At 43.8% G+C, this 23,767-nt stretch overlaps 1 protein-coding gene and 1 long non-coding RNA gene across 2 annotated transcripts in view; one reads left to right on the forward strand and one right to left on the reverse strand.

The window, feature by feature from the left end:
• The window catches only part of LOC132341968 (uncharacterized), a 49,942-nt gene extending 30,944 nt beyond the window's left edge, over positions 1–18,998 (forward strand). The window contains exons 2-4 of the long non-coding RNA XR_009490362.1: positions 7,064–7,199; positions 17,492–17,621; positions 17,952–18,998. This is a non-coding gene — a long non-coding RNA (uncharacterized LOC132341968). The remainder of the gene's footprint in view (positions 1–7,063; positions 7,200–17,491; positions 17,622–17,951) is intronic.
• A 1,693-nt stretch (positions 18,999–20,691) lies between these two features.
• CARTPT (CART prepropeptide) lies at positions 20,692–22,522 on the reverse strand. The gene is made up of 3 exons (XM_059874049.1): positions 22,379–22,522; positions 22,216–22,299; positions 20,692–21,706 (listed from the first exon to the last, which is right to left on the reverse strand). The coding sequence occupies exons 1-3, from the start codon at positions 22,520–22,522 to the stop codon at positions 21,599–21,601; spliced, it is 336 nt and encodes a 111-aa protein (XP_059730032.1). The 3' UTR covers positions 20,692–21,598.
• Positions 22,523–23,767: the final 1,245 nt, after the last annotated feature.

The following is a 23,767-nucleotide window of genomic DNA, read 5'->3' on the forward strand; positions in this document are numbered from 1 at the left end:
TTTATTCAAAGTAATTTTAAATTGTTTTTCACCTTGAACCTAAACGTAGCCATTTGTGAAGCTAGATGAGAATCAGTTATACCTTGGCTAACTTCAACATGGAGATATAAAGATTCACAAAAATTGGCAAAGCCATTTTTTAAAAATGTTTTAAATGCCAACACAAGACATATCCAGAAAAAAAAAAGGGGGGGGGGGGGGGGGGGGAAGAAAGCAGCATGTATTTACCCAATAGGCTCAATTAAAAACCCACAGAAATTAATGGGAATCTCTTTGACAAGGGTCTGTCTTTTGAGGCCATGCAGGAAAATTTATGTGCATTAGGCTGTGGCATAATCTCATAGGTTTTAGAAACAAAGGAGGGAAAAATTTTTTTTTCCAATTTAGCTAGAAGAAAACCGATGGAAAACGTAGTATGGAAGAATCCTTCAGCTGAAGGAAGAGGACACTTCAATTCAGTAAAATGCAGTTAGAATGAATAATGGATTATACTGTAACAAGTGAATAAATATTTCTGGATTAATAATTTATCAAATTCCCCATGGTCAAATAATTTGGTGTGAGGGAGGAGTATATGTAAGCGTTTGTAAAAGAAATATGACAAGGTTTTCCTCAATGAGTATTTCAAGCATCTGTATGTTTTTTTATTTCCAGCTGCTGCTTCTCTATTGTTGATACATCCCCAGCTGAAATTTTGAATGGGAACTAGGTTTGCAGAATCTACTAGAAACTGTTTGCCTGCTCATTTCTTCCATCTTCTTCCTGGTGCAGAATGTTTTCAGATTTTCAGAAATCTACCAAATGTTCTTTGGGAACCCAGTCTGTAGGAGACTTGACGTGACTTTGGCCTTGGTCTCCCTACAACTTGGAGCTCCTCCTGGTTGTTCACCATTCTTGTAGGACTAAGAGTGCTACTCCTCAGAAGAGCTGTACGTGCATATGTTGGGTTGGTCTCCTTGAAGTATTTCTTTCCTTCAAAAATGTGCTTATTCTGCATTTAACAGGAGAAAATACTTTAGCCAGTGCAATAAATGAAAATTAATTAAAATGCAATTAAGTCAATTTATGACAGACTCTTATCTTTAAAAAATTCAGGCTATTATTCTGAGGAAATTAGGCATAGTCTCTCTATAATTAGTGAAAAAAATATATTGAAATGGATCATGCATGTCAGAGGCTGCCAAAATACTTGGTTTAAAAACAAAGATCCTTGAGGGAATGTCCCAAACTCCCAGTTTTATGAAGCTTCAGAATTTGTTTGTAGATCTTTACATTACCAGGTCGGCATAATTACAGGGATTAAACTATGCCCGTAAGGCTGCCTGTTTTCTCCTGGTGCTTTCCCTCACACATACTCTGCTACTGCTAATGCCAGTGCAGCTTCTGGTTCTGATAGTGGGAGTCCTATAATACAAGAAGCTCCAGGCAGCTGCCAGTGCTTTGAATACTGGCTGTCTAAACCTGCTCCGAGCAGGTCTATACACAATAACCAGGTAATGCTGGGGTTTGGAAGATAACTTTGCATTCTCTACTGCAAGGTTCATCCCCGTGAATCAGTATCAACAATCATTATTTCTCCCTTCATTTCTTCCCTCCCAAAATCTTAACCCTCATTGTCCATGTGTAGTTTTCAGTTTGTTTCAAGATTCTTTTAAAGCTACAGCTTTGCTTCAGTGAAGTGCTGATTCTGTGTCTGATTCAAGCACTTTTCATAGAATCACAGAATCATAGAATGGATTGGTTTGGAAGGGACCTTAAAGATCATCTAGTTCCAACCCCTCTGTCATAGGCAGGGACACCTTCCACCAGATTACTCAGGGCTCCATCCAACCTGGCACTGAACACTTGCAGGGATGGAGTGGCTGCAGCTTCTCTGGGCAGCCTGTGCCAGGGCCTCACCACTCTCACAGTGAAGAATTTCTAGGTGATAGCTAATCTGAACCTTCCCCCTTTCAACTTAAAGCCAATGCCCCTTGCCCTGTCACTACATATCCTCGTCAAAAGTCCCTTTCCAGCACCTTTCAGGAGCTGGAAGGCTGCTATAAGGTCTTCTCTGAACAGCATTCCTTCCAAGCTGAACAATCCCAACTCTCTCAGCCTGTTTTTATAGGAGAGATGCTCCAGCCCTTTAATGTTTCTGGCGCTCCACTGGACTCTCTCCAGCAGGTCCACATAATTTTTATGTTGGGGCCCCAGAACTGGATGCAGTAATCCTGGTTGGCTCTCACCAGAGCAAAGGAGAGGGATAGAATCCCCTCCCTCCCCTGCTGGCCATGATGCTTTTGATGCAGCCTAGAATATGCTTAGGCTTCTGAGCTGTGAGCACACATTGACAGATTGTATCCAGCTTCTTGTAAACCTACACCCCCAGGTGCTGCTTTCCAGGGCTGCTCTCATTGTGTTCTCTCCCGAGCCTGGGATTGCTTGGGATTGCCCTGCCTCAGGTACAGGACCTTGCACTTGGCCTTTCTGACCTACATGGAGTTTGCACAGCCCCACCTGTCCAGCCTGTGCAGGTCCCTCTGGATGGCATCCCTTCTCTGCAGCACACGGCTGCCCCACACAGCATGGTGTCTGTGGCAAACCTGCTGAGGGTGCCCTCGATCCAAATGTCTGTGTCACTGACAAATCTTGAACAGCACCACTGCCAGTACTGACTCCTGAGGGACAGCACTTGTCACTGGTCTCCTTTTGGATATTGAACACAACTCTTAAGTGCAACTATCCAATTCCTTATTGACTGAGTGGTCCATCTAGCTAATCTGTCTCTCCAATTTAGGGACTAAAATGCCATGTGTGAGAGTGTCAAATGCTTTGAATAAATTCAGGCAGGTAATGTTGTTGCCCTTCCCTTGTCCACCACTACTGTAACCCCACTATAGAAGGCCACCAGATTTGTCACAGTTTGTCTTTAGTGAAGCCATGTTGCTTGTCATTAATCCCCTCTTTATTTTTCCACTGCCTTTATGCAATTTCCAGGATAATCTATTCCATGATCTTGCCAGACACAGAGGTGAGGCTGACTGGCCTTTTTTCCCCCCTTTTAAAAATGAGGATCATGTTTTTTGGTTTAGTAGGAATTTCTTTAGATTGTCACAACTTCTCTAATTGGATGAATAGCTTGCCTTTCATCTGCCAGTTCCCTTGGGTGCATCTCATCATGTCCCATGGACTTGTGCACCTTCAGTTTCCTTAGATGGTCTCAAACCAGATCCTCTCCACAGGGATTGGCTCTTCATTCTCCCCAGTCTGCCCCAGCCAAAAGGCATTCTCCCCTGCCTTTACCTTCTGCAGCTTGGCTGGAGCACTTGCTGGTAAAGACTGAGGCAAAAGAATAATTGAGTACCTCAGCTTTGTCTGTGTTCTGGGTAGTCAGGTCTTCTCTTTCTGTCTGAAGAGGATCCATATTTGCCTTAGTCTTCCTTTTATCACTGATGTACCTATAGAAGATTTTCTTGTTGCTCTTGACATTCCTTTAATTACCGGCCAGATTTAATTCTATCAGGGTTTTCATTTTCATAGAATCATACAAGTGGTCTGCTTGGACAATGTCTCTCTGTATTCTTCAGAGTCTGTCTCTCCTTCTTTCTATGGTCTTTAGGCTTTCTGTTTGTGTTTGAGTTTGTCTAAGTGCTCTTTGTTCATCCATACAGGTCTCCTGGCAATTTTGTCTGACATGATCTTTGTTGGGATCACCCCTGAGTCTAGAGGAGGTGAATCTTGAATATTGACAAACTTTCTCTTTTCCCTCCAGGATTTTATGCCATGGTACTCTACCAAACAGATTCTTCAAGAGGGCAAAGTCTGCTCTCCCGAAGTTGAGCATAGTGAGCTTCTTTTGCCCCTTTCTTGTGGCCTAAGTTCACCACTTAAGATCTTGAAGTTCACCACTTCATGATCACTGCAGCCAAGCACTGTCCTGGATCTTCCCATTCCACGCCAGTCATTTCTTGTTGGTGAGAACAAGGTCCAGGATAGACCCTTTCACTCTTGGTTATTCTGCAGCCAGCCTCTGTAATCCTTGATACTCCTCAGTCTTCTGGCTGTGTCACTGCTGCTGTATCATGTGAAACAACAGCAGTGTGTAATAGTCAGTGCACTCTACAAGGCTCAGCAGCCTATCAGTGACATCCCTGTTATGACTCACCATTAAGCAGCACCTCTCCAGAGAGTGTGTCAGGTCTCTCAGTACCTCAAAACCTCTCAGAAGTCACCTGCTGCTATCACCCCTTGCCTTTTCTTAGTTGTGCTGGCTGTGATGTGGGTCCAGATGGGGCTGCCTTACTGGTTGTTATACAGGGAGCAGATGGGGCTGCTTTGCTCAGATCTGGTGCTTCTCTTGATCTGGCAGGTCTTTCTTCTCAGTTTGCTGGGTATTGAAGTGATTCTGCAAGGGCATCTCAGGCTTTGGGGAATTCTCTTCTTTCTGTGGATCCTTGCTGTTACAAGCTTCTATTCTCCTGTGTTATCACCCTCCTTCTTTCTGTGTGGTACGTTTTGCTGTCTCTTCCCTGCTCCCCTGTTGCAGCATGTTTGAAAAATGTGAAGAGCAGTCTTAGAGTGGGAGATGCCTTGATGCATCAAATGAATAAGCCTGTAGTCAGCTTGCTTTCTCCCCTTTCATATTCTGACTTGGCTGTATTGAAGATGAATTGTGTTGTGCTACTGAACTTTTTAACAGGGAGAACAGATGAAGTTAGAAAGTTATTTAGAAAAATGCTCTATCCCATCTCCGGTTTTATCAGTTATAATTACATACTTTTCCTTAGTCAGAAAATGGTTCTTTCAACAGCTTTATGTGTTTGGCAGCATTTGATGTATTGCCAGATACTTAACCAGTTGGTTTTTTAGCTTGTAGGGTCTGTGGGAAAATCTACAAAATATTCAAAAACCTTAATTATATTAATTTTTCTTACTTTCAGCTTTTTTCTTTCCCAGTAAACTTAGTCTAAAATGAGCTGTGACATCAAAGGTACTTTATCAGCAGATTGTCAGAATCTTGTGCTGCAAGTTCCTCATGTTAGTTCTGCAAGCTCTACACATCTCTGCTTCCAGTTTCAGTGGTGGATTTGTCAAATGGGTTGTTAACTTCCAGCAGCAGCCTGTTACTGCTGCAAAGCATAGTCTTGCCTATGTTTGAACTGATTAGATTTTGGGTCATTGCAGCATGCCAAGTCCAGGCTCTTTGGGTTAGTGGCACAACCAGGACATGAAGCTTTGAAATAATGCCTCCCTTGGCCTAAGTCCAGACTATGCTGCATTTCATACACTGCCCTCCAAAAAAACAGGCTTTGTTAGGACAGAAGTGATTGTATGAGACATCAGATTGGCAGATCAGAGAGCATCAATGTTAACACACCCTGATCTTGTCTGCTGACACAGCTGTTTAATTTAAATCTTGTTTATTTTATGTCATGTCAGAGAATAAAACCCCTCTACTGATGCTAAGTACACGTACATGCAAACATTCTGTAGAATATGATCCCAAATATAAGCAGTTTTCAATTTTCAGTTCAGAAAAATAGTATTGGAACTGTTGTTATCTTCAGCAAATTCAGAGATTATTGCAAAAGTTTTAAAATAACTACGCTGTCTTATAAGATATCTGTAAGATAATGGTAAAGTTATATATGAACATACAAGCTTATATAAAGTTTATAAAGCTTATAGCTTATAAAGCTATATATGAACATACAAGCTATATATGAACATACAATAATACAGATTTATAAACTAAATTCTAAAGGCACAAAGAAAGGTTTAACAAATACAAAACGGGCAAGTAAATATGTTTTATCTATATGTCCATGAAGTTTTATGAAATAAGCATTTGAAACTTACAATTTACTTTCCATTTTGAAGAATTTAAACTTTTTCCATCCTGAGATATGCAAATGGAAAATTCCGATAGAATTCACTGATAATATTCCCAAATGGTAGATTTAAAAACTTTCCCTAAATATAATTCTGAAGGGAGTCTTTGAAATGTAGTGTCATTCACATGTCTTCAACTTGGCAGTTTTCTTAGATGAGAGTAATTGGTGAAAAACAGGATTTCATTTGTGTGAGACAGCTCACGTGCTAGTTGTAATGTTAATTAAAGACACAAGTGTTTACAAGGACAACAAAAGTTGCTCTCTTAAGATATTTTGAAATGTGATTAAGTGCTTGGCTCCAGAATGTTTTTTATTCTATTTATGTAATATGGAAAAATGGGCTTTCCTATGTTCACTCCCTTTTTTGGAGGGTTCTAGGTTGTATTGAACACCTGAAAGAGGCTTCATTGTGCAACCTCAGCTTTGAAGGATATTACTGAGCCCCAGCTTCTTTGAAGATTACCTACAAAATTTTAAAATACCAGAGTGTCTGGTGATAATGAATGCACTTATGTAAAAGATGTTGTAACAAATATTAACAACTTTCCTTTGCTTTTCTCCTCATTCTTAAAAATCTGGAGTTAAAAACCCCCAAACTACCAAAACTCCACAGTGTTGATATGAACTCAAGGAGTCAGGTTTGAATACAGAGTTTGGAAATTAAAATTAAAGGTACTTTTGGCAACTACAGCTGACAACATCATCTATTCCATAAAGCACATGTTTGGTGTTGTGAATGACTGACCTCGTCAATGTGCTCCGGATAGTTATCAGCTCTCTTTACACTCATTAGACTCTTACATTTCACTCTTGCCATTCTGACTGCTTTATAGAACAAGGTACATTATTAGAGAAATAAATTAAAATATCTTTCCTCGTTTGTTTAAAATAAGTGAAAAGAAAATACCAAACAACCATCAAACAGTAGAAGTGTGCACTGTGGGCAAGGTAAATTGGAGGAGTCTGTCTCCAGTTTTGTAATGACTATCACTTTCCTCCTGAAAATCTGTCTCCTTGGCAAATCCACTGTCCCCAAAAATACTGTCTGCAAATGTTTGTGTAAGTGGAAATAGATTACAAGAAGGTGGCAGTGTGAATTCTAAGTATGAATGAAGCTGCTGATGTATTTTTATAACAGCAAATGTGTTTGTTTAAATCTCTTCCTTTGTAATCACTTCTTTGTTTAGGTGGAAGTGGGAAAAAAAAGAGAAACTGAACAAAATGAGTTTAAAATGAAGTCACTTGAGAATACGATTCCACTGCGGTATATAAGATACAGCTCTAGATCATCCACCCTCTCTCTTGGATTTTGTTGATGCTTTGGTAAGAAATGTCCTGAATACATTATTGCATTGTGAAAAATTGTTAAGAAAAACTGCCTCTGCTCTGCAGCTGTTATAAGCACAGAACTACAAACTTGGCTTTTGTCAAAGATTTTTTTAGATCTCATAGCCTAAGGGGTAAAAAATCCACTCACATTAGCATTACTGTACACTGTATGGTGAAACTGATATTCAAATGTTTTACATAACAGTGTGAAGTTTTTACATAAATTTCGGTTTTCTATTTTAGATTAAACAAATCACACTTAAAGATTGTACAATTCACACAGACACCTTTTCAAGCAGTTCCTTTATGCAGAGCTGGAGAGGAGGCAAGATGTTGGCATAGCTGTTGACCTAAAAACCTGCTATGCCAACATATTGTCATCTTTCCTGTCTGTTTGCGGCAGAGGGAAGTTATACATTGTAATGGGCATTTGGAACAGCTTTAGTCTTTATAGATAACTTGAACTGTCAGTTTTCTGACCCTACTTTTGAGTCAATGAGGCAAGTGTTTGTTAGTTACCTAACAACAAAAGGAGAGACAGAACTTGACTTGGGTTTTTTTATTACTCAAATAACAAACAGCTTAATGTGCTCTGAAAAAGTTAGTGTGGAGATGCAGAAACAAGGGCTTGAGTGGCCAGGACAAGAATTGAGTGTTTTTTCTGTCTGACCTCTACACATTTACAGAGAGGTTATGAGTTGTCTGCATATGAGTATTTCTATTTACATATTTTTTTTTCTTTCTGATTGTATTCTCCATCCCTGTGTACTTTTCATGTTTGTAGTTTCTGTTAAGAGCCATCTAGTAAAGGGTGTTGGGCAATGAGAATACAGTAGTAGTCATAAAATGAACAAGCATCTACTAATGAAGTGTTGTAGCTGCATTTCATTGATCTGTTTTCAATACTTGATTACAAAAAATAAAACAGTAGAACTTGATCTACAAGGTCTCATGATTACTGAATGGGGAACCCCATGAAAAATATAAATTCTTTGTAGCAATTCCATCATTCATGTACTTACTCTTTATAAGGTGTTACTTCACACAACTAGAATTTTGCTTTGAGAATCTAAAATTAGAGCCTAGATCACGAGTAGTAGTTCTACTTAAAAAAACATAATGAAGCAGAACTTGATTCCACATTGGATACACAAAATTCTATGAAAGTACACATAAAAGTAGTCCTTTTACACTTCTAACTCATTTTTGTCACTGAAGCACTGCATTTAATCTGTCTATGAAAAAAAAGAGTTTATTATGATTAGGCTATGTCATTGCAAAACCTAACTTTGGGTTACTATCTGCACTCACCATAACAAAAATATTATAATCAAATGTTCATACTACTTTCAGCTGTGTAATATTCAGTTTTTTATAGCCTCTACACTTAAGCCAGGTGTGTATCTGTAGTGGGAAATCTTTCAAGTGATGCCTAAACTTTTTTATATATATATATATATTTATTGTATATTACACATTTTAGTATTTTAATGCACTAATGATGACAAACATGGAGTAGCACACAAATATAGTTGTAGAAAATACCATCATTCTAGCAAACATAGAGAATGCTCCTCTCCTGATCGATGTTGAAATTAATTTGATATTTAAATAGCAAGGTCTGAAGGCTAAAACACAAAAACACATCACCTTTGTTTTAAAAGCAGCATAGAGACAGAACTGAAAATTCAGCTCCCCTGTTGTGCCAAAACCTACCACAGATTCACAGAGCAGCTGTCATCTTTCTTGTGGCAAGGTGACTTCTTGCTCTCAAACAAGTAGTGTCCCCTTATTTGAGCACCTTTCCTGTGATACTGAACCTTGTGCTACTGTTCTAATAAGCAATATAAATATTACTTGGTTTTCTGAAAGGAAAATAATGATGAGAAGATACTTAACCTGTTAAAAGGAATTGAGGAAAAATGGAGACAAGGATTTGATATTGGAAAACAATGATTATGGTCTGGTCCTTGTGGAAAGGTATTAATGTTTGTCATAATAAGGAGGTTTTAAGTAAGAATAAGGTACTTAGAGTTACAAAACAGTGTGTTATAATATGTTGTTTGCTTTGAATTTGCTTACTTTAGCATGAGTAGCTGAATTTTCTGGACTTGTATGCCAGTAGTTGCAAACTTTCATCTAGAGATGTTTCTGGCTGGAATAATTTTCTTAGTCATTTTCCTACGAGCATATATAGTGAGAATAATGTTGATTACAAACCAGGGTCTAAGTTATTGCCTAGCAGTCCTTACTTTAAACCAAGGGTTTCTGAATTTCCCATTCTCTACCAACTAAACTAGTTCATCAGAAGCACAAACCTGAAGATGAGGAGGCTGCAGTCCTCAGCAGAAGCTGTCTCAACAAGAGACTCAGACTGGCCTGTCTGTGGGGTCATGAGAAGAGAATCCTATAAGCTGTTAGGAGGCCCCAGACCAAAAGTTGCCAATGCACCTAGAGGCACTTGCAGAGCACATGAGGAACAAATACATAAATTCTGAGGCAATTGAGGCCCATGGGTCTTGGTATGGGGTCCCTTAACAGATTAACCGGGCTCTAGCTGTCCTGTTGATGTACCGTTCAATTATTTGGTTATCTTTTCCTGCAGATGGATGACAGAAACTCTCCTGTGAGGACCCTAGAGTGAAGAAATTTCTTTTGTAACATATTCATTACATAGGGCAATGTTTTAGTAGTACTCATGTGGACCCTAAACAGTACTGGGCCTTATGCTCAACAAACTACATAGCTATCATAAGCATATTCTATGATGAGACAGAAGTTATGGCAAAATCTTCTTATTTCTGTAGGAAACAACTATGCTTTAGGAATAATATGTCTATGATACTCTAGATACTCTAGACTGTAAACTGTCTGCTGTATCATAGGAAACATATTCAATAGGTGTACTTCAAGTAAAGTGTAACCGATTTACTTGTTTTGTGCATATAAACTTAAAATTTATGTTAAAGGTGATCTGATATGTTGAGAAGAATGATATGGTGCAGGAAAGAGCTGAACAAGAACAAGGAAAATTTTCCATGTCTTTCTTGCCAAATACAAGACTGGGCAGAATTACAAGGAAGGGGAAGGCAAGGGCCTGGGGTGAGATTCTGACCTTGCTGGTGTCAGCACAACTATTGTTCTGTCTTTGTTTAGGATGAGGATACAGACATGGAATTGAGTTCATTGTTAGCAAGGTCTGGTTTAGAACATCTTCTATGAACTTCAGTCCTTAACAATGCTCAGTTGTTGTGCTTCATGTACCATCCTAACACTAACACTTCCATACTCTGCTCCTGCTTTGTGACACAGGAGTAGAGGGAACTTGGAGACTTCTTTGTGTAGATAAAAAAAGAAGAGAATTAGTCCAGGAGGAAGCTGGGCAATATGTAAGTAGCCAGGCAGCCCAGTGGATGTTCTTCATTAGTCATCAACATTCAACAACATTGGCCAACTTGGCTCCTGTGACCATGGAAATATACTGTTAATATAACACATATCCAAAATAAGAAAATACCGTGAACTGGGGAGGTTGAAGGCAGGAGAGGCAAAGGTAACTGAAAACCAGTAACACAAAGTATCTTCTGTAAAGGAGGAAGCAAAGAGACTTGATTTTCCCAGTGATTCCATTATCGTATTCTCTGGATGTGGTACTTAGAATCTCTATCTGATTTCATGTGACTACATGTTCTGTATAGCACTGGCTTTACTCTGCCCTGCTACCTGATAATTGCTAACACAATTGAGACATGCAGTGAGGCAAGAAAAAACACAGAACAAAGGTTTCTCTTGTTTCATATTTTTGTGATCATAGCACAAGTAAAAACAAACTGCTTGTTTCAGTGTGTTGACTTGTCTGGAGAATAGTCAGGACCCTTCTGGAAGATAAAGGCCTATCCTCATCCAGACCAACTGCAAAACATCTTTTCCAGAGGGAGATTATAACTGTTCACCACAGTGCATAAGTCAAAACAAGAAGTAGTCCTCAGATGATGCACAGTATTGGAAGCTGTTTGTCAACACCATTGTTTGCTTCTTACTTTGGAATTTTTTTCAGTAAATTGCAAAGAACAGAGGCAGGAAAAAGATGGAGCTGGGGATCAGCTTTTCTGATCTGCCATAAAGAATGAGATTGGAAGGATAGAACACAAAAAGGTGAAGCTACATCTCAATTCAAAAAATTAATTTGAATCTAGATTGACTGCTCGTAAAAATTCCTTAAAATATTCTCTTTCATAATTAGGTAGTTTCTTAGATTATTTTCAAAGAGTACTACATGATGAATACTCAATTTTTGATAGCTCCAACGACAAATGTCCCTGGCATTAAGTATTTTGGATGTACTGAGAAGCAGTTTCATTCACGGTGTCTGCCAGCTCTGTAGAGCATTTCTTCAGTAATTCAGGGTTAAATTGCATTATTATTGTTAGCTGGTTGCTACCCTATTAAATCATTATTAGGATGAGGTACCTATTTAAGTTGTGGGAGCTCACTTTTTGTGTTCACTGCTGCATTTGTATTCTTTCAGAGCTAAAAAGTTTACCAGTGCTGAAGCACATGACTGACTGCAGAGTAGAAAAAAGGAAAAGGGACGTAATTGAATAGGAAATGGGATGAAACTGTTTACTTACTGCCATTTCAAGGAGAAAAAGTTTGGTTTACTTAAGAAAGGTGATACAAAGTTAATAACGGTACTAAAAAAGTAGTTCTGCTTGCTCAAGAACAAGAAGAGACTGGATAAAAGTTGGCATATACAAAAGGAAAACTATTGCAAAGCTCTTTGCTCCTTTTCCATCACATGATGAAACTTGCTTACATCTTCTGCTGACCTGTGTGCATACACAGGAGAGATTTATTGGTTGATTCATAGATAGGTAAGTGTGTGTGCCTGCAATAGGAATTCTGAAATACATTGTTAGGAATCTACTTAAGGTATATTAAAATTAACACAGCACCATGTCATTTTTGGATTATCTTTCCCACCTCAACATCAGTCTCTCCTGAGCCACAATAAACACAAAAAAAGGCGCACAAGTGTGAATAAGTGTCTTTCTTACACAGCACAAACACCACCACCCCCAACCAAAACTAGTTTCTCTGAATAAATTCCATGTTTCTTAAGCCCCTGTCTTACAGTCAATAAGCTGGTTAATAAATTCCCAACATTCGTAAGATACTGTAAATCAAAGCATAGGAAATTTCTCATGTATATCTTCAAATGTCTCTTGTTCTTCTCCAGGCATGTATCTGAACTAATTTTAATTCAAGTGGTACCTCCTCAGGCAATGTACCAGATTTACCCAGGTAACCATTAGCTGGATGGTCAAATTGGGCTCCTGGCTACTCATTTATGCAGATATCCCAGTTCCAGGCACAACACAGATAATCCACCAAACTGATGTGATAGTTCCTTTACCGACTGCTAAACAGTTTTCCAGCAATATCCCAAGGAACACTGTGCACACTCCTCTGATTCCATCTTCTGCTGAATTTGTAGAACGTGGTCTAAGAACTAATCTATGTATATATTTAACAGTGTTTGGATGAGCATATTCTCATAATGGAGCCATAAACAAGTCAAAATTGACTGTATAAGCCCATCCAGAATTTGGATGGCATGAAAAGTCTCCAGTACAGCATGCCTTCTGAGCCCAGAGGTAGCCTTGCTGAACTCTCATGTGGGAGAGCTACACAGTTGCTTTATCCAAGTGCCCAGACCTGTTGAAATGATTGCATGAGGATGCATTTTTTCTTAATACTGCTTTTTTTTACTTCAGGAAGAGTAAAGGAGGGATGAAGAAGGATGGAAACAATAAACACCTGTAACTTAAATACTGTTAAGGAAGTTTACTTGAATAATTGTAATTTCACGCATACTGGTGACATCATGTCTCTTCAGTACACGACATATGGGGTCTTCAGGGCAGCAAATTTCCCTCTCTCTTCACCATTTTAGAACCAGGGAAAAAAGTCCTTTCCTAAGGGAAAGTCTCCGCACAGTAACCAGCACCCTCTTGTGTTCACGGCGAGCAGAGGCCAAACCCCGTGCCAAGTAACTCCGGATCACTCCGGAGCTTCGTCCTGCAGCACCTTCCACAGCCCCAAACCTGACATAACAGCAGAAGCCTGAAGTCTTACACGTGATTCTCCAATAGCTGCTGGCTATTGCCCAGACAGGAAAGCAGTAATTAGCACGGCTTTATGTACCTTAATTTTCTCAAACACCATCAGAAATATTCTGATAACAAATAATCTGAACAACTTCTGCCCCAAGTCTTTCTTTTGAGCTACCATGAGGCTCAAAGAAGCATTCCAAGTAGCTCAGGTTTCTCAAAATAGAGTTTACACAATGTCAACAGAAGCTGGGAAGTTTTCTATGGCTCTTCAGATCTCCCATGCTTTACTCAGTTAAGGATTTATGAGATAGAAATAGCCCTATAAATAATGTAATAGCAATGAGATGGCGTAAGTAAATCCAAATCAGAACAAATATGCAGTTTGACTAGGGTACAGTACTGGTATCTAAATAAAAGAATAACTGATGCAACCACCAGTGGATCAGTTCTCCAGCCACTAACTGTCCCTGAAGTGAGTTCTTGTTTATGTTGTTTTCCTGTTTGGATTACTTTGTACAGAAATTCAGAATTGCATATCGTTTGCATACAGTTCTCTGTAGGAACTACTTAATAGATGCAGAGTTTAATACATACAGGTAATGTGTGATAGCTCTGAATCCATGTGCCTGCCTTCCCGACAACGTTAAATATCCATGTATTCCTTACCTTATTAACCTATAAAGCAAACCAGATAACAGCCACTGTAGCCCTAATTATAGGACTCCTGTTTAGATAAGGGCCTGCAAATGGGAGAAATATAGCCACCACCATGTGCCACCCAAACCGGGATAAGCTAGACCACATAGTGACACTTAACGAGGTTTCTATATTCAGCCTTTTTTTCACCCTTTTTCTGTCAATGCCCTTGGGCCCCACGCTTGGCACCAAAATCTGTCTCAGTTTGAAAGACAGGTGTCTGCTAGGGAAGGCAGGAGCCTCCCTTGGAATGGAGAATATAAACCCTCTACCTCCGATTTACCATAAGTTTGAAATTAAGTACTCTCAGGCAAACGTAGTGGAGTAGGACTACCAGTTCTTTAACAGTATGTGTAACAAGGAGAACAAAACAACAACAGCTGCAGCATTTGAAATAACCGGAACCTGGAGCCCGCTAACAGCCGTGCTGACCGCCGGCGCTTTCCCCCTGCTGCAGTTCCGGGCCCGGCCGGCAGGGGCGCTGCTGCTCCCGGCGGGCGGGGCAGGTGCCGTGACTCCCCTCGTCTGCAGGGGGCGCTGTGGCGCGGGCTCGGGGAGCGCGCCGCGATGGCGGCTCGGCCCGGGAGAGAAGGGATGGTTCGCTCCACAAACCCCATGGCACCGATCCCGGTGTCCAGCAGGACGCTGAGGAGCAGCAAGCTGGGACGGCGGGGATGAGCAGAAACCCAGAGGTAGTGGACAAGATGTACCGGAAACTCCGCAGGCATAGCTGGAACCCGCGGGATGTCGGGGCAGGGCAGGGAGGGGAGGGTGCAGCACCCAGCTGCAGAAGCAGCTCCCATCTGGGTTATGGTGGTGGCAGCAAATTCCTTTCCCCAGGCCGCAAGTCCGACCGTCCTTCTCCAAAGCCCAGTGAGAGACCCCAGATCCCCAGCTCCATCTTTTTCCTGCCTCTGTTCTTAAAGTATCTCTGTCCCCCCCGAGATAAACTCCCAAAAACCAGAGGAGTACTGTTTCAAACACCCAGCCATCAGTGCTTCCTAGCAACTTAATGGGAAAAAAATTCCACAAGTAACAAGGAAAGAAAAGGAAAGAAAAAACCCAACCCCTGACAGGCTGTTAAAAAAAAGAAATTAACAAATGTGTTATTGCTCTACAAAGCTTTTTTTAAAAAGCAGGTGAATTTCTAGCTGATAAAATCAAGAAGAGTGTACCTGTGCCTTCTATATTATAGCAGGCCCTGCCAAGAGCGGTGCCCATCTTTATTATAAGCCCCCTGTGAGTATTGAAAGACTGCAGTGAGGTCTTCCTGTAGCCTTCTGTTCCTTGAACACTCCAGTTGTCTCAGTCTTTCCTCACAGGTGAGGTTTTCCATCCCTCTGATCATTTCTATAGCCATCCTCTGAACCAACTCCAGCAGTTCCATGTGCTCCCTGTGCTGGGACCCCAGAGGATGTAGGGTTCCAGGTGGGCTCTGACCAGAGCAGAGCAGAGGGGCAGAATCCCCTCCCTCCCCTGCTGCCCACGCTGCTTTGGATGCAGCCCAGGACACGTTTGGCTTTCTGGGTTGGAGTGCCCATGGCTGGGTCATGTCCAGCCTCTCACCCAGCAGCACCCCCAAGTCCTTCTCACAGGGCTGCTCTCCAACTGCTCATCCCCAGCCTGTTCCCTGGTACTGGGGGTTGTCCTGACCCAGGTGCAGCACCTTGAACTTGGCCCTGTTGATCCTCACGAGATTCCCGTGGGCCCCTTCTTGAGCTTGTGCAGATCCCTCTGGACAGGAATGTCAGCTGCACTACACAGCTTGGTGTCATCTAAACCTGCACTTAATGCCACTGTCTGTGTCACTGTTGAAGACATTTAACAGTACTGATCCCAGTACAGACCACTGAGGGACACAGCTTTTCACTGACGTCCATCTGGACATTGGGCCACTACCCTCTGGATGTGATCATCTGGTCAATTCCTCATCCACCAAGCAGTCCACCCATCCAATCCACCTCTCTCCAATTTAGAGAGGAGGATGTGGTGGGGGACTGTCTGGATAGATATCTGTAGCTCTTCTCTTGTCACTCCTCCACAGAAGGCCACTGGGCTGGCCAGGCAGGACTTGCCCTTGAAGCTGTGCTGATTGTTTCAAATCATCTCTCTGTTCTCTGTGTGCCTTAGCACAGCTTACAGGACAATCTGCCTTCCCAGGCATAGAAGTGAGCCCTCACCACCAACCACTCTCGCTGTGCCAGACCCTGAAATGTAATTTGTGGTTCACAGCTGAAACCCAGTAGCTGGTTCTTTGCTGGTTCTTCAGTGTGATAATTTCTGTGAGTCCTGTAGGATCCTACAAAACAATCACAGGGGACTGGAAGATGGGAATTACTTCTGGGACAAAGTCTGGCTCCTGTGTGGTCGTGGTCATTCTGTTACAGTAGTACCTGCAAGTGAGAATACATTCTGCCTCCCAGGCAAAACAGGCAGGATCTCCAAATTGCAATCAAGTCAATTACCACATATAAAAGAGTATTTTCCGTTTACTTGGGAGGAATTAAAAGAGCCACCCTTGAATGTTTAATTGATATTAATGTTTTCATTTCCAACCTCATTATGGCTGCTACTGCAGACAGACTGTGTGGAAGGACTCCAGGCAGGTCCCACACACCTTCAGCACAATCTTGCCAAAATCTGAAGGCCCAGACCTGAGCTGAAAAAAGGCTCACACAGATGGGATGAGGGATTGGGGGGGGGGGGCGGGGTGAAGGAAGGCTGCTCAGGTTCTAAGTCTCTTTTTGTGCAGCCTTCCTTCCCAGCAAGGGGTGTTACCACATCTCCTTGGGACCTAGATCTGAAGGGTGACTTGCTGGGGGTTGTAAGAGGTCACAGATTCTCTAGACAGGCAAGGTATGGCTGTGTGTTCCAGATGGCTCTACTTAAAAAAAAAAATCCATTCCCCAAAATCCCATTCATCACTGTTAAGCTAACACACTCATTTAGACAAGAGACAGCTGCTTGCTGAGACTGTCATTCCATTACAACACTGCCACCTCTTGATCTTCTGCTGTTCTCATTTTTGCCCAGCTCCAATCTGTGGTGGTGGATCCACCACCAACAGAAAGGCATAAAGTCTCCACTCTTTTGTTAAACTGAAACCTTACAAGGAAGGGCAACTGGCTGGATGCAATGTCATGTACTTCTATACAAGTTGCAAAAAAGTAGAGCGCTTGAAAACAACCACATATTCTATCAATCAGTGTTGATTAGTGTGTAACTATTTTCTCTGCTAACTCAGAGAAGGAGGTACTGAAAAAAATGGGGTGGGGAAAGAGGGGGGAACAAAGCCAACCTACCACAACAACAAAAAAACACCCCAGAGTCTGAGAAGCAGCAAAATCCACCTCAGGAGAAAATGTCATGGGATTTGTCCAATATATGTGAAATACATTTTGTCCATGCAATCTTACTGTCAAACTCTGTGACTTCCGATGTGAACCTCAGTTCTTGTGCAACCTGTTATCCCAGGGGCTGCCACCCATAGGCATACATTTTCCAAATGCTGGTTAAAGAGGAGCAGTGCCTGCCTCCACCAGGAACACCAAGCCTGAGAACTGTGTAGAGCCTCCCGGGCAAGACTTGGCTGCAGATAAATAATGTAAGTTGATTGTCTCTGAGTTTTGACTGGGTGGTCTCTGGGAAGAGTTTGCTCTAGAAGGAGGAGGATCACACTGTGCTAGCAAGTGTGACATGGGGAAAGCCCACAGATGGCAAGGAAAAGGGACAAACTGGACAGACTGGCTGGGCCTCTTTGTCCAGCTGCTGGATGTTCAACTAGTTCTTCTGACAGAGATGGGGTTTCTGCGTGGATTCCTTGACTTCTAGCACTGTATTTAATTTTTATTATTTCAGATAGTGTTATATATAACACTCTGTTGAATTAACACATTTTTGCTAGACTTTTTCATGATGTCTCTCTGTGTTTCAGTCTTCATGTGCAGAGTAGGTGAAAACAGGGGTAATGTTTCAGCCAAACCCAAGTATCTGGGAGCTGCCAGAAGCCTCTGAAACTGGTGAGTCACCCAGGCACTCAGCACGGATCCCCTGGGCTGTGGGGCCAGCTGAAACTGCGGGTCAACCCACCACACAGAAAGAAATAACCTGACAACCAGCCCATCAGTTTTCACAGCTCTTTCTAGCTGGAAGATCCAGTCAAAAAGAAAAATTTGCTCTTCAGATGGAGTTGGCAGGAGGCAAGCAGATTTATTGTGGTTGACTTATAATACAATAGGACTTGAAGCAGCTGGGTTTTTCTACTTCATACTCAGTAAACACATTAATTCTGAACCACATTTATTGAATCCAGACTTTTCTTGCAACCCTTTCTGGTGTCTAAATCCAAGATGAACCCTCAAAATCTGTGCTTCTTGTTTTGGACACGTTGTATGCAGGAACCACTTTGGAAGGGTTAGTAAGATGAAATCAGGAGATGTTTTAAATTAAAAAATGTTGTCATTTCATGTAATTGATTTTGAGTGAAAAATACACAAATGCCAAGTCTGTCCTGACTCCTACAGCATAAGTTTCTCTCTTGACCTATTTTTTTTTTATGTCTACAATAAAAATATCTGTCATGTCATGTAAACGCTCATGTATAATCAACAAGGTAAGAGCCCTCAAGTTGGTACACACAGTATTGCAGAGAGTATTGCCATAATGTCAGTATCATGAAAGCAATCCCGAAATCCTGATTCCTTAAGTTAGGTTTTAGATTTATGATCTTCATCTTTATGTAAGTCACATTTATAATTTTGAGCCCTATAATTTGGCAAAACAAGAACTATAAAATCAATACATAAGCTGAATATTTCTTGATATAATTTAGTCCAATATTTCATGTTTCAGTCCAATTCTATGTAAATACACCTTCAATAAATGCTACATGTAGAGTCAATCTACACAAGCAGTTCATTGAGATGTCTGTGGTACTTGGGACTGGATGCAGCCATTGATTAATAAATCCCTTAATAATCTAGTTTCACCTCTGAATGATCCTGAAGTAATAACATTGTATGATATAAGGTAGCAAAAGGGGATGTTTCAGATGAGGGAAGCATGGAAAAATTATCCTGTATGGGAAAATTAAATGCCTCCAGAAATTGGTGCCAGTGAGTGAAGCTGGGTGGCTTATCTTTCATCCTGGATTTTAAATGTAAAATTAAAATTTATAAAAATGTTATAAATACATTTACAAAATGTATTTATATTTTATAAAATTTATAAAAGTTAGAAATACATGTTTACACACAAGAAAACTGCTCTGTCTGTTAGGTACTTTTAGTAAAAATCCTGGATTTAAAGGATATAGTTGTGTGGACACTCACTAGCAGTGCTCTGTAGTGAGTGTCCATACCCACAATAAATACTGACAGGACCATCAAACAGCCAGAGTATAAAAATCACTGAAATATAAGTCCTTGTTATTGTTTGTATGGGAACCAAACAGAGGTGCTACAAAAATTATTTCATTATTCATTGTGAAATTAAGGATTTCTACAATATCTCAAGGAAATACCATAAAAAACACCCACAAGCAGTAACAAGTTTACAAAACCTGGCACTTGGCTCCAGCCCTGCAAATGCACTGTCACACCCCTCCCCCAGAGGCGTTGGTCACAAAAGTTGCAGGCAGAGCTGGCTGCGGCTGACGTTCTTGCCCTGGTCTCAACATATCCATTTCTCTTTGTCAACTCCTCCCTGAACAGCGGTCCCACCAAGTGCACCATGCCTTCTGCTTCAGTTTAACCCTCCCCTCCCAACTCCCCCACATACACAGCCCCCAGGCCAGTACTCCTTTGCCCATGAATTGCATACCTCAGTCTTGTGGCCCCACCTGTTAAAACAGCCTTCACACTCTGGGTGTTTTCAGCTTTATTTTGTCCTTCTCCATGCTAAGAAGAGCTCATTCCAGTCCTGAAAAATAATAACTAAAAACAGCAATAAGTCCCAGAAACTACAATACCAGCAATAATAATAGTAGTAATACCCATAGCAAAATGAGCAGTGGTGGGTCTCTTTTTGAAGTCAGCTCCTCGTACCTGTTTCAGTCAGAATTACTTATGTGCTCTTCCTGTTTAGAAGTAAAGCAGATGCCTTACAGAAGCCTTTTTCTCACAAAACTCTGGGTTTCTCACCTATATTTGTGCTCTCTTCAGCATGAAATATGGAATTGCCTTGTATGTCTTTCCCTGGTGTCTGCCTTGGCCCATGCAGCCCCTCATCTCCATGCTGGTAGAATTAAGAGCTGGTTCTCACAAAGATACCCACAGATGAATTGTAACAAAGGAGAGGCAAGTTCCTTCAGGCATCCATAATTTATTAGAATCTAACGCAAAGTAACACAGATGATCCAGCTCGTGGTAGTTGCCTCCCATACACTGCCTCCCCAGACAAGTCACTGCAGCTGGGATACACCCTGTCCTCTCCCAAAGAAAAACCTGAGGTCCTAAGCCTCTGTATTTGTCAGAGTCCCCCTGGGTGCCTGTGGGGAGGGAGCAGATGCCAGCTGAGCAGCACCAGAACACATGAACCTAGGTTTCTAGTCCTGTCCTGACCTGGCTGATAGCCTGGCTAAAGCACGCAGTAACACTTGCAGTTGTTTTGGAGATACCCTTAGCCTCTTCCTCTGAGTTCCAGGGATTCCCATGTGTGAATTAAAACACCCAAAATACTGTCATCAGAACACTGACTTTATTCATAGAGAGAAACAAAGGATTAAAACATATAATGAGTTTGCTGAAATACACAGTGTACCTGTGGAGGACAGACATATTTATATACATCAGTTCATTGTAGAAACATAAGTAGGATATCCCCAGGTAGTTTGCAACGAATCCAGACAGCTTTCTCTCCGTGGTGGCCCTGGTAAAGCGACGGATATCCCCCCAGCCCCACCCCAGCCATGCTAGTGCCAGATCCCCTGCCCACCATCAGTGTCTCATGCCGGACTTTCTACAGTACTGGTGAGCACAGCTGGATTTGGCCTGAGGCCAGCGGTGCGGGAGAACCCCACCGCGGGCCGCAGGCTGCTTGCTCTGGGGTGTGCCGAACTGGGTCCTCTCAGTGGGGAGGCAAGAGAGAGGGGGCCAGAGTGCTTTGGACACACCCGCATCCCGCCTGCCACCGCTACCCCCAGCTACCTCAGGGGAGTGCCCCGGCCCCGGCTCTTCCAGCCGGCAGTGGGTGGATGTTTTCCGCCCGAGGAAGGAGCCGAACAGCCCGGGGCATGGCACGGGGCCAGTACGGCTTCCCGGCACGGCTTGGCACTACTCGGGTCTGCACTGGGACGGCACTGCAGCTCCCGGGACCGGCACCTCAACTCCCAAGGCACGGCCCGGGGTTTTCCTGGACGGACAATAACAAGCGGGGGAGGAGGGGAGGGGAGGACGGGGTGGGGCGGGGGAGAGAAAGAAAGCAGCTCCACGGATGTCGGATGTCACGGACAGCGTTACACGGGCGACGCGGGGACTTCTCGCCGCGTTTCTCGGGCAGAGGAGCTGCGGGAAGTCGCCGGCACGTCGGGGCGGCCAGACGTCAGTGCCTGCGCTCCCGGCGCTTGTCCCGGGACGCCTCTGCTTACAGGCACTTAAGGAGGAAGGAATTGCACGACGTCCCCCGGGGACAGTCGCAGAGCTTCCCGATGCGAGCCCCCTTCCTTACGGCGCACTGCTCCCCGGCGTCACACTGCGTGCAGCGGCCGGTGGTGAGCGAGACCGCCACCAGCGGCCGCCCAGTTCTGTCCCGTCCCGCCGCATTTCGTGCCGTCTAGCCTAGTCCCATTCTCTCGCGTGTTGTCCCGTCCCGTCTAGACCAAGTCCCTTCCCTTCCCTTCCCTTCCCTTCCCTTCCCTTCCCTTCCCTTCCCTTCCCTTCCCTTCCCTTCCCTTCCCTTCCCTTCCCTTCCCTTCCCTTCCCTTCCCTTCCCTTCCCTTCCCTTCCCTTCCCTTCCCTTCCCTTCCCTTCCCTTCCCTTCCCTTCCCTTCCCTTCCCTTCCCTTCCCTTCCCTTCCCTTCCCTTCCCTTCCCTTCCCTTCCCTTCCCTTCCCTTCCCTTCCCTTCCCTTCCCCCCTCGTTCTGTTCTACCCCCTTCCCCTTCCTTTTTATTGCCTTCCCCCCTCGTTCTGTTCTACCCCCTTCCCCTTCCTTTTTATTGCCTTCCCGGTCCCGTCCAGACCCGTCCCGCCGGGACACCCACCATGGGCACCTGCCCGAACTTCTTCTCGTAGTGAGGTCCCCTCTTGCTCTTGAGCTTCTCTAGCACCTCCTGCAGCGCCTCGATCTGCCGAGAGATCACAGAGCCGCCGTCAGACCGCGCCCGCCCGCCGGCGCCCCCCTCCCGTTCCCGGCCCCCGCCGCACCAGCTCCTTCTCCCGGGAGGCGCCGCCGCCGCCGGGCGGTCCCAGGTCGCGGGCGCGGCGCGGCGGGGTCGATCCGTGCCCGCGGGCGCTCAGCAGCAGCGCGGCCGCCACGGCGCACAGCGCCAGCGCCCGGCAGCTCTCCATGGTGCTGCCGCCCCGCCGCCGCCGCCGCCGCCTTTATAGCGCCGTGCCCGCCCCGACGTGCGTCAGCGCCCATCGCCGCCGCGCTCCGAGTGTCGGCATGGCACGGCTGGGCTCCGCGCCCCCACCTTCCACCGCCCCAGGCGGCGCCCCAAGGCGCCCGCCGTCCTTGGCCCTCGGGCCAAACAGCGGATCCATCTCTGAGGGTGGCCGAGGGGAAGGCGGCCAGCCCAGCCGCACCCTGCCCGCCCTCCCTGTGCTCATCCACAGTCGAGGGCTGTGAGCAGAGTGGGAAAATGTTCCCTCGCCCGTGGGGGATGGGATGGTTGAGGGACAGGGTGGACACTGGACACACAGATATGAAAGTGGAAGTTGGGCTTGCAGACTAGGGAGACTAGGCTTGGAAGTCAACACAGGGATCTGACAGGAGGGAGGATAAGTTCCCCTTGGGCTAAGGAAAAACACAATATGCTAGAAGGAATGAAGAGCCATGTGGGAGGATTAGCCGAAAGGAGTGGGGAGATTGGGGTGGGGGGGTGATGAGCAACTAGCTGATGAGAATGTGAACGTTTAATAAGAACAGGTGGGAACCAAGAGTGTGGGGAGGCTTAGGGCTGCTGAGAGCAAGGTAAGAAGCAGCATCAAAAGGCCCAGGATAAAAGTAACTGCTAATATATGAATCAGAACTGGGAATAGCGCTTGAGATCAAATATCATACCAGGTTCTTGGGGAGCATTATACACCCTGTGTGTGGAATGAGGCCACCTTCATTATGGGAAAGAAAACGCAGTTGCCAAAAGGAGACCTAGCATCAGTAAACACGTCATTCAGACCTTCCCACTGACATTTGGTTCTACCAGCCCAGCGGCCTATTCATGGGAGTATTTTCTTTTTAGTGATAATATTCCCATGAATATTCTCACTAAAAAAGATCCTTGGCAGGCCCAACCTGCCCAGGCCTCATGGCCATGGTAGTGGCAGGGGCAGCTCTTCCCATTAAGAAAAGCAGTGTTATGCCAAGCAGAGCATGCAAGATGAAGGACAGTCAGTGCTCAGTCTTTCTCCATCCAGCCTCCTCTGGACCAAGGCTGGGGCAAAACAGAGCCACTGAGAAGCAGTTTGCTGGGATGAGACATTTGGCCATCTGGTTGCTGGGACAAGCGGGCAACAAGTTGGGTCTGCCTGTGAGGTTTCACTTCAAGCTCACAGCTCTGAAGTGGCCACGGGGCTGTTCCTGCTTGCAAGTCA

Source organism: Haemorhous mexicanus, chromosome Z (genome assembly GCF_027477595.1).
Source record: "Haemorhous mexicanus isolate bHaeMex1 chromosome Z, bHaeMex1.pri, whole genome shotgun sequence".
Classification (NCBI taxonomy): domain Eukaryota; kingdom Metazoa; phylum Chordata; class Aves; order Passeriformes; family Fringillidae; genus Haemorhous; species Haemorhous mexicanus.

Coding starts and splice junctions, on each gene's coding strand:
- CARTPT (XM_059874049.1), bottom strand. CDS start 22,522: ATGGAGAGCTGCCGGGCGCTGGCGCTGTGCGCCGTGGCGGCCGCGCTG. Junction 22,300..22,378: donor CCTCCCGGGAGAAGGAGCTG/GTGCGGCGGGGG, acceptor ATCTCTCGGCAG/ATCGAGGCGCTGCAGGAGGT. Junction 21,707..22,215: donor AGTTCGGGCAGGTGCCCATG/GTGGGTGTCCCG, acceptor CGCTGCACGCAG/TGTGACGCCGGGGAGCAGTG.